This window comes from Corvus moneduloides, chromosome 12 (assembly GCF_009650955.1).
Source record: "Corvus moneduloides isolate bCorMon1 chromosome 12, bCorMon1.pri, whole genome shotgun sequence".
Taxonomy (NCBI): Eukaryota; Metazoa; Chordata; class Aves; order Passeriformes; family Corvidae; genus Corvus; species Corvus moneduloides.
In genome coordinates this window covers 20,569,299-20,580,420 of record NC_045487.1, presented here as the reverse complement: position 1 = coordinate 20,580,420, position 11,122 = coordinate 20,569,299, and the positions used below count along the sequence as shown (strand labels likewise).

The 11,122-nt window shown below is 51.0% G+C and overlaps 1 protein-coding gene across 1 annotated transcript; it reads right to left on the bottom strand.

Moving 5' to 3' along the window:
* Positions 1-826: 826 nt before the first annotated feature.
* On the bottom strand, positions 827-3,583 carry CEBPA (CCAAT enhancer binding protein alpha). The gene has a single exon (XM_032121419.1). The coding sequence runs from the start codon at positions 3,393-3,395 to the stop codon at positions 2,418-2,420; it is 978 nt and encodes a 325-aa protein (XP_031977310.1). The 5' UTR covers positions 3,396-3,583; the 3' UTR covers positions 827-2,417.
* Between the last annotated feature and the right edge of the window lie 7,539 nt (positions 3,584-11,122).

The window sequence follows — 11,122 nt, the reverse complement described above, 5'->3', positions numbered from 1 at the left end:
CCGGAGACTACTTCACCTCAGGGCCGGCCGCCACCACGGGGCAGCTCCGGGACGGGACGGGACGGCCCAGGCGCAGCCACCTCCCCACCCACGGCTGCCCCTGCCCGCCCCACCGCCGCCGCGCCTCGCGCCGCCTCCCCCCATGGCCCGCGGCCGGACCCCGCCTGCCCCGGGCCCTGCCCCGCGTCCCGCCGGCACCGAGGGGCCCCGGGGCGGTGTCTCCAGCCCCGACCCCGCGGGAGCGAAACTCCCCGGGGGAGGGGAGGGGCTGCGTCTTGCCGGGAAGCGACGGGCAGCGGCAGTGCTGCCGGGCGAGCGGGGCCCGGCCCTGCCCGCCGCCTCTTTCGGCCGGGTCCCGCCGTGCCCCGGCTTCCCCCCGCGCCCCGCTGAGAGCCGCGGCGCCCCGGGCGGAGCGCGGGCTGCCCGGCCGGCCGGGCCCGGGACAGCGGGCGGGCTGCGTGTCCTCGGCACCCGGCGCCTCCCTCGGCCCTCCCGGCCGCCCGTCCCCGCAGCCCGCCCGTAGGCCCCCGGCCCGGCCGCGGCGGGGTGAAGGGTGAAGCGAGGCGTGACTCACGGGCACACATCTGACACCGCAAGCGTTTAGGAAATTGCCGCTCTCTTAAAGGCAACCTTTACCACTTTACACTACCAGTGTATTTATTTCTCTGGGGCGAAAACCGGGGAGTTGCACTCCATTAATGCGTTTCAGTCACCAGCCCTGGCAGGGGATGCAGAAGTCGATGGACAGCTGGATGCTGGTCTGGAGGAAGAGCTTTTGGACTCCTGCTACAGGAGAAAGACTGGAAACAAGCAGAGAGGCAGATGGTTATGGTAGAATATATGCTGTTTATTTATGAAGGTAACCAGGACTTCTGACAAATTTTATATGCAGTTCCCCCCTCCCCCCCAATTAAAAAAAACCACCAATGTGTGTGCATATACATACACGTATACATACCATACACACACACTGCACACACATACACACGCTGCCAGCACTGTGCTCTCACTGTTGTGCTTTCAAACAGCTTCATACACCTTTGTTCTCCTCTCTCGTCAAGACTTACTTCAGTTGGATAAATTGTTATGCAGCTACGACACAAGGAAGAAATGTTCTGCCTGGCTACCAGAATGCCCAGGGGGCCTGTTTGTTTGTTTATTTTTCTCTCACTCTGGGAGAAGCTCCAGAGTCCAAAGGTGCAGCAGCACCACGGACAAGCCTCCTTGCCCCACCGCAGGCATCCTGCAGCCCCACAACCTCTGCTCTGTTCCAGGCACTCCTGCCTTGGGGTTGGGAGGCAGCAGCCAGTACGGGACAATGTGAAGAAGGCAACACACACTCATACTCACCCACCCATACAAATAATAAAATAACATTGCAGCACAAGGGCATAGTCTCTGTCACCAGATAAGAAAGTTGTGTGATGGCAAAGACCTAAGTAAGGCAATAAAGTATAACTAGTGTACACGAACGGCTTTCACATTACATGAGGCACGGTTTGGATGGACAGAGACTTGGAGAAGAGCTAAATGTCCTGGAATAAAGCAAAATACACTGAAAGTTCATAGTAAATACCCGCATCTATAGGTATTTATTCATTTGTGCTTCGCCACGTCGTGACATACAGTACAAGACACTGCTGCTCTTTCTTTTGATGGAGAGAGCTCACCATACTCTTGCAAGCTGCTGCTCCATCAGTCCCAGGCTGTCCATTGGTCCTGCAGCGGTTCTGGCCCCTTGACCCCCTCCCAGCCAAGGCAGGGGACAGGGCTCGGCAGAGGCAGCCCAGCCAGGCTGGGACAGTCCTGGCAGCAGTCTGGTGGCTGCCCCACACCTCAGTGCTCCTAATGGCCGGCCAGTGCTGCACATCTCTCAGCCTCAAGTCCTCTTCTCATCGCTGACTTCCCCAAAGCTGCTCCTGTCTGCTGCACTGCAGGCCAGCTGGAAGGGGTCTGGCAGGACACCCCAACCCTCAAGTCTGCACGTCCCTCATTCTTTCTCCTCGCACTCTGCAAGGCTGGAGGGCATAGCAAGCCCCAGAGCTCCTGCAGCCAGCTTTTAAGGCACATCTCGGTTGCTACGCATGCTTTATTACTGTTGTTGTTGTTATTATTATTATTGTTATTTACCCTGTGTAGACACGTGGTCTTTTACTTCTTCCCCTTGCCTTTCTCCTTAGAAAACTCACCATGTTTTCAGCTTACTTCTGTGTCATCCCTAAGGCACAAACCTTTTAATACTAGAGCTGCCTGGCCTCTTGTATAGGTCGTGAATTGATAAAAAACAAACAAACGAAACAAAAAAAACCCAAAACAACCCCCCGTTTCCCTCCCCCCCGGCACACCGCGCTTGCTGCGCGCCGGTACACATAGTATCTATGCGCGGGCAGCGCAGCCCGGCCGGTCTCGGCGCGGCGCTAGGCGCAGCTGCCCATGGCCTTCACCAGCGAGCTCTCGGGCAGCTGCCTGAAGATGCCCCGCAGAGTCTCCAGCTCCCGGGTGAGCTGCTCCACTCGCTTACGCAGCCGTTCGTTGTCGGTGGTGAGCTCCAGCACCTTCTGCTGCGTCTCCACGTTGCGCTGCTTGGCCTTGTCCCGGCTCTTGCGCACCGCGATGTTATTGCGCTCCCGGCGCACCCGGTACTCGTTGCTGTTCTTGTCCACTGTCTTTTTCGATTTGCTCCGGTGGTCCGAGGGCATCATCTTGAGTGTGCCCGCGGCGGGCAGGCCGCCGGGAGGGTGCGGATGGTGCGGATGGTGCGGGCTGGGCACGGGCGTGGGGGGCGGCGTGGGGTGCCCGGGCTGGAGGTGCATGGTGGTCTGGGCGCAGTGGGCGATCTGGTACTGGAGGTGTGACGGGTGCTGCTGCGGGGCGTGATGAGGATACAGGGCCGACAGGGCCGCCGACTTCACCTCCTCCTCCTCGCGGGGCTCCTGCTTGATCACCAGCGGCCGCAAACCCGGCGCGGCGATGCGCTCGTAGAGGGGGTCGAGCTTGCCGTCCATGTAGCCGGCCACGCAGCCGAAGAGCGGCTGCTGGTGGTGCTGCGGCTGGTGCCCCGGCGCCGAGGCGGCGGCGCCGGCTCCATGCATGGTGTGAAAGTCGAAATCCCCGGCCAGGATGGCCTTGGCTTTCTCCTGCTGCTTGCTGTGCTGGAAGAGGTCGGCCAGGAACTCGTCGTTGAAGGCGGCGGGGTCGATGTAGGCGCTGATGTCGATGGAGTTCTCGTTCTCGCAGATGTCGCCGAGCTCCGCGCCTCCCGCAGCAGGTGCCGCCGCCGAGGGAGCCTCTCTGTAGCTGTAGGCGCTGCCGGGCAGGGGAGTCTGGAGCTGGTGGTGCTGGCCGCTGCTCATCGGGGGCCGGGAATCGACCTCGTAGAAATTGGCTTGCTCCATGAAGCACCTACAGTCTGCCGGGCATGGTGAAGGGCTCCTGCAATCCAGGTTTCGAACGAGACGACGACGGCAGCGGCGGTGGCTCTAAGCAATCCCGCGGCACGGTGTTGCAGGGCACGGCTCGGTGCGCCCGGAGCCCGTCCCCCGGCCCAGCCCCGCTCCGCTCACTGCCTGCCTGCCCTGTTGCTAGTGGGCTGCCGCGGTCCTGCGTGCCGTATATATACAGCCCGCAGCAGGGCCGGGGATCGCCCTCTAGTGTCCAACCTCCTGCTGGGAACCTTTGACCGCCGCGCAGCCGGGTCCCAGCGCCCCGGCCGGGCACAGCCGACCTCCCGCCCGCCCCCGGGAGCCGCCGCACCGCGGGGAGAGCGCCCCGCACTCCTCGGCCCCCCCCCTTCCCGCCGCCGCCCCGAGCTCGGCGGGTGCTGAGCGCTGGATGACTCCCACCAAGGAGACTCCGCGCCGATAAGAGGCCCGGGGAAACGGCGCGGGGACTTTGCGCCCGCGCTGCCGGGGCCGCTCGGCGGGGCAGAGCGGCCAAACGCGGCCGGTGCATTCCCACCGCCCGCTCCCGCCTCTGCGCCGAGAGCTCCGGGCCAGCGCTACCCGGCCGCGCTTCGCAGACAGTCTCAAAGTTCACCATCATCCGCGCATACTTGCAAATATTTGGCCAATCGGGAATATTCGCCCCGTCGGGTTTGGGACCCAAGGCGCTGCGTTACTGGCGGTGGTTACCTGCCGGCAGCGCCCCGTAGCCGGCGGGTCGGAGCAGCCGACCGAGGGCCGACCGCGCCGCGTTCCCCCGCGGCCCGGCTTCATCGGCGGGACCCGCGGGGCTCGCCCGGTCCCAGCGGGACCCGCGGAGTCCGGCCCCGAGCGCCGCTAGGACCTGTCCGGGGATGGCGCCCGGCGGACAGGGGCGGAGAGCTCTGTGGCCCCGGAGGCTTCCCGGCTCCGCTGCTCGGAGGCGATCGGCCGGGCCGCCCTGCCGTCTCCGGCGGTCCCAAGCCCGGAGGAGCTGCCCCGCCTGCACGGAACAGCCCGAGCCGGGTCACCTGCGGGCCGCTTCATCCCCCGCACGAATCGAGCAGGTAAATTTAATGACGGATTTCCCCAAACGCACACTCAGCAATCTCGACCAGTGCCGGGCACGGGCCGCCTCCCAGCCTTGACCCGGGATAACCGCGGGCGCAGCTGGGCCCGGAGCCTCCAGCGCAGCGCTGCAGTGGCCAGGTACCCCCATGTGTACTGCGGGCGTGTGCCCGGCCCCGCGGCGGCAGCCTTCCCAGCCTCCGTTTTCTGGGGGTTTTGAAGGCGATCAGTGTTTCCTCAAGTGCGGGACTGGAGAGCAGCTGCGTGTCCCAGCCACCGCTCCCCGCCTCGGGGATATGCTCCTACATGTGGCTCCTGCGTACAGGCTACAGTCATCCCAGGAGCCTCCGTCTCAAGCTTCAGTTCGGCCGCGGCGAGGATGCACAGAATTCCTCCTGCTGCCATCACTCGCAGTCCGCAGAATAGATGAGTCTATCTCTCCTTGCACAGCACCCAGGTGCACCTTGGGGAGTCCCAGGGGCATTTACCTCTCCTGGTCCTGAAGGTCCCTTTGAAAGGACAAACCAAGCCCCCTGGAGCAGGTGCAGGCTTAAAATTGCTACAGAACGATCTGCAGGGAAAATGAATCAAACACAGTGATGGCTGGAGGAAAAAAAATGCTGCAATTCTTAGTCCTGAGTGTTTTAGTAAAAAAGAAACTTGTGACAGTAAATTCCTCAGAAAGAGTTTTACAGACTTCTTGCAATTAAAAATAATTGACAAAGGATTCAACAGGAAACAAAAATGACAATGCACCAAAACCCCATGTTTTTGTTTCACACAATGCAGGTGTGAACCTTTGTTTCATGAGCAAATGCAAGGCCAGCAGAGTCAGTTGGCACACTCCGGTGTCCTCTCAGGAGAATGGATTCTGTAATTACAGCAGGGAAATATTAATGTACAGATTACGGAGTACACTTTTCACTATCAATTGAAAAAAATTAATTCTTTTTTTTTTTTAGATGCAGTCAGTATTTTCTAAAATTATATGTCTTGGCTTCAGTGCAGTAGCAGTGCCTCACAGGGCTGCTTCCACAGGGAGCTGCAGCACTGTCTGAGCAACCAAAACACTCATAAGAACTCTGAACAAAGTCCTGGTATAGAGGAAAAGCCTCAAGTCTGTGACAGGAGTGAGTTTTGGGTGTTTCAGAGTGGAGAATAAAATGTCCCTGACTGCACCCAACTGTCCAAATTCAGCTTGTTCAACTCAAGTGAACCCATTTCCAGAAATGGGACAAACACAGAGGTGGACTTCTTGCCTGCTGGGGGAAATATCATCTGGAATAAATGCTGGTAAGCAGTTTATGTTCGAAGCTTTCAGGAGGCCTTGTCTGACTCTGAAGTCAGCAGAAACAGGAACAGGCCATAAACATTTAAAATAAAAAGTCAGTGCTGCATGAAACAGCAGAAGGATAACTAAGAAAGTGTAAGCAGAAGTGTATAACTAAGTTTGTGATTTAATAACAATACCTACGCTTCTCTAGTCTTTAAAATGCTCTCACATTTTATAATCATTCTGAAATTAAGGCCTAACTACATATTAAAAAAAAAAATTAAAGTAAATCAGAAAGTTTAGGATCAGATTCCATTCCTAATTACTGTAATTAACGAACAAGTCCCCACAATTTAAGGACTGGTTTGCTCAGTTTGGTTTTGGTTTTTTTTTACATAGACCCCTTTTATCTAAGTTAAAAACTTGTAAGTCTTCTATTTTTACATGGAAACCTAAATTCCTGTTCAAATTATTTTAATAAGGTATCAAATGAAGTTCCCAGACTTAGCAAAAAAGACATCTTTGTCTTTTTATTTTCCCTTCCTGTTTGAAGACAAATAAAATATTTAGAACTGGATCATCCCCAAACAAGCACAAATCCTTATTTCCACATTTATATCAACAGTGATTGGTACCAAATATTTCAAATATTAAAGAGAAAACTTGTTGCTTAAGTTACATGAACCAGGGAGCAGATTAAGCTAAGAGAGGAAGGATAAGTGTTGCATACGATGGCTCCCTGAAGCAGCGCTGTCAACTCTTGAGGGTGCTATTCTTCCATCCCAAAGCAGATCTTGCTGTCCAGAAACTCAGGGAGGGCAAGCGAAGGGCTCTGCAATTCGAAACAGCACCAAGAGTCATCTATACCAAGTCAGCTGCACTCCTTATTGCTTAGGGAAGGAAACTGAATAGAAGAACATAACTGTGAAGGAATGTGACTATCTAAGTTCATTTGTGACTATTAAGAGTTTTTAATTGCACTGGAACACTGAAGTCTATTTCACCTGAACTCTGCTCCTGTGTTGTTCTCAGGCCTTTCACTCCTGTGGGCTGCAGAACAGGTTACTGGCTGCAGGATGCAGGCTGGCCCTGCAGGCTGTGGGCAGGATGGTGCTCTGCTTGCTGATCCAACAGCCTGGCCGTTTGCAGAACGTAGCATGTGGCAGCCCTGTTAGGAACCAGAGTGCAACTACACATTTATTTTACTACCTTGTTAAACCAGAGCTTTGCTACTGACAAAGCTCCAGACAGGAGTCTGCACGCAAAACTTTTTGGGGTGAATGGCAGCAATGGTCCAGCCTCTCCTCTCTCCCCACCTGCAGAACTGATGGGGGGAAAGAAGAACTATTTGGCAGGGGTGAGCACTGTGGAGCAGAAAGGATGGGATAGCTGTCCTGGAAGTGACAAGGGGATATTATCCTCAGCTGCGCCCTAAGTGCACCTGGGGAGTAGGCAGGGATGGAGCAGCAGTGGTTTCCTATGCAAATAAAGAGCTGGCAATCTACCATCTTACTTGTTGTGGTGTACTGAAACACAAACTTCTCCCCCCTCCTGTTGTGTTTTCTGCCCCAGGGAGGGGACACATGATACTGCACATAAAAGCTGCCACATATGACAATTTTCAAAGGAAAAGACTTTATATGCCAAAGCCTTGGAGGCCCATAGATCAGTATGCAGCAGTGTATGACAAGTCAACCAGAACCTTCCCTTCAGCTGAGGAAGGCAAATGGGGAGCGCTTACCATTTTTTAATGTGCATTTTGGCCCAACAACAGATGATTTAATGACTTATTACAACTTTTCCCCTTTGGAGAAACACAACTCCAAGGCGAACCAACTCAGATCCATGCTATCTTCCTCTTCCTTTTTTGTATCATTCCCCTTTTCGGGGTCTCTATGACCATGTCCTCAATTCTTGCTATCCTTGTGCTCTACCGACTTCTGGCTCCTCTGCTGGGAGCTCAGCCCTTTGCAATTTCCAAGCTAGGTGATCGAGAGCATCTTTTCACTTACAGTTACCTGATAACTGCTCACTTCTATTCAAATGACCCTTACAGCCCAATCCATTTCCAGCTCGTCACCTGTAATCTTGCACCAATCAGTCTGTGAAGTTGTCTTATCCATTCACAATCTTTGCATGGTTAATGAGCCATTGCATACACTGTTTCTCTCTTATAATTAGGACCATATTTCACTGACAACATCCATGTTGCCCAAAATACTGCAAATGTTTTTCAGATATAGGATTAAGTACTGTTCCAAAGAACACGCAGTTGAAATACCACCAAAAAAAAAAAAAAGTGACACTGTTGCTCCTCATCTCTCAGTGTACTGTTTTCTTCTGCAGTACTAGGGCATCACCTTTGCCTTAAGACTTCCAAAAATGATGTTATGATGCGTAATAGTAGTTCTCTTACTGGTATGCATCAGTTATCCCTTTGTTCAGTACTTGGCCTATCCACAATAACCCATTCTGTCTCTCTCTAGTCTTTCACCTCTGATTAAATGATAACCTCCTTTCTTTCACACCTGAATTTACTTTCCAATCTTCCATCTTTACCTTACAAACTTCAATGGTTTCTCTCATAATGAATGGCTCATCATCTTTAATTTGTTCATGCTACATCTCCCTGGATGATGTAGCAGTGTTATTACTCTCTATTTCACAGCTAGAGAGCTGTGAGTTGGAATGACTTGCCAAGGCTGTACAAGAAATACATAAGAAAGCTGAGAATTTAATCTCTCCTATGCCCTAATATCAGCCTGCTAATATCACCACCAATGAGCATGCAAAAGTTTGACTACTGCTTTCCCACAAAGGAAATCCTTTCATACAGTTCCTTCTTGTTTGTTGGTTTATTAAATGGAAATAGATCAATTTTTTATCTGAAATAAATTTATCTCTGAGGTGAGCTGCCAATAAAATGTCATTCTTTTTGATTTTTGCCACTGTATGCTTATAGAAGCATGTAGAGAATACAGCTTATTTTCTTCCATACCCTAGCCCTAGTCTACTGGATGGAAGACTCTCATTGATCTCAGTAGGAACCCATGCAGACCCTTACCTGGCATACAAATTATGCAGCAGACCAGTAACAGGGTATCCTACCCCAAACTCAGTTCCCAACTATGCTTTTAGGGAGGTGTTCTCAAAATATTCTCTGAAGATTATGGCTCTTAGACTTCGGCTAACTACTTTTCATGGCATCATACAAGAGATAATCCAAACCCAGAGATTTAAAATCCTTGTAAATACAGAAAAGTGATACTTCTTTTTCCCTACTCAGGTGACACCAACTTCCAGCATTTAATTTAGATGCTCTCAAAGTGCCTACATGAGCTGTGCAGGGAACTTAGATTTACAAATCTCAATGTCCTGAACTGCACCTAAAACTAGATACTGAAATAACAGCGTCTTAATAGTCTTGTCAGCAGGACTGCACACCCGGGTTAGCATCAGTATTTACCAAAATCCTGCTAGTTAGGGCAGTAGCATCTCCTCACTTGTATGAGTAATTCACTCTGATACCCAAAGTACATTGTGATTATGAGCTTCTCCTTAGAACAGCAATTTCTAATACTAACTAAAGTGGCATCTAAGGCCAAACAAGTACATTGGTTTCAAAGCACACCTATGTGAACACTGTGAGGTAATACTGAATCACAAAGAAAAAAATGCCCTTGTTTGTCTCTTACACACGTGTCTGTTATATATGACTGCGAGTTAATCCTTTGAAAATATTCATGTAGTCATCCTGCAATATTATTCATACCTGTCCTTTTAATGTAAAAGGTCATTTTTACTTTGGCAGTCCATAGTCAATCCAAAATCATCTGGTTTCAAGAAGGTACATTTACAAAGCTGAGCTAGTACTTGAGACGACTGCTTAAGTAATGAGAAATCTTGCCACTGACTTAGATGTTACATTTTGCTGTTCTCAAAAGACTTGCAAAAAGAAGATGAGACAGCATGGCTCAGGTTTCATCACTCTTTATAAGTAGTTTGCACTGTAGACATTATTTTTTGAGTTTCTGGAAAAAGAAAAAAGACAAAAATACCAAAAAATGTTAAGCATTTTCCAGAAGTATAGAAAGAGATGCTTTGCTGCACAAAGAATGCACAATCAGAAGAAGATATGAAAAGTGAGAGCAATGGGACTGGAAATGAATATCAGCTTATAAAAATAGTCATGGCATTTCTCAATTATGTATTTTAGTACATGACACATCCTGTCATAAAACTTAGTCCTTGACATGGACTAAGTTCTGTGTTCTCATCCACCTTACTCCCCTTTAGGAGAGACTGTTACAAGGATCAAGATTAAGCTAAAGAGTAAAAATGTGGTAAAAATGTACATTCTGTAGTACAAAATGGATCTGAAAGCCTCATGCTGTCGTTTCACAGTTGAAGACATTGCTAAATCCGTGTCAGACTTCAGCATGAGAGCCCTCAGAGAACTCAAGGATCTGGTGGGCTTTTTCCACTACTCTTCCAGTGAACCTATCACGTGATTCACTGGTTGGACACTGGGATAACCCATGAGCTCATGGTTTTTGATTGCTAGCCTGCAAATATTAGATGCTCAAAGTACCTATGGAATTAAGGACTAAGATTTGAAAATATGAAGATAATACACTTTTGGTGCAAACTGTCTTTAATTAATGTCCTAAAGCATTCAACTTCAGTGGTAGAAAGTTTTGGGAACACACTTGACTCATACTTTAAAATGTCAGGTTTTATAAGTGTTGACTCTAAACTAAAAGAAAGCAATTTTACTGCTCAGAGCAGATGCCATCTTGTATCTTAAAATTCAACCCCCCTGTTGAGATAAATTCCGCTTTCTTTAATTATCCCACTGTTAGCCCAGGGATTACTGGCATGAGTAATCCAAGCAAGACCTGGCCTACTACATAAAAAATGTCAGTGGCACCAAGAGGAAAGGGAGCTCAGGAAGGAAGGAAGGAAGGAAGCTCAGCAAAGTTCTCAGAGTCACTCGGTGACATCACCAATGAATCTAAGCCGTGATCAAACCAACCACCGGCACGGGGGAACAACAGGTGCACAGAGGAAGGAATCAAGTCAGAGGCAATCTCAGCTTGAAAAGGATCACAGGTTTTTTAATCAGTTTCAAGCTAATCATAGTGACACTTCTGGCATCAGAATTTCCTTGACTGTCCTAGGAGTAACCACTGCACAGAGATGAGGCCTAGGAGGTAGCTCATCCTTTGGAGCGGGCATGCAGTGCTGAAGTTCCATCTGTGGCACACTGACCCTGCCAGGGTAGCTGATGTGCACCAGGCTCAGGGCAGCACCAGCTCTCCTGCAGCCACTGGCAGGTGACATGAGATATGGCCCTTCCTTT

Coding starts and splice junctions, on each gene's coding strand:
- CEBPA (XM_032121419.1), bottom strand. CDS start 3,395: ATGGAGCAAGCCAATTTCTACGAGGTCGATTCCCGGCCCCCGATGAGC.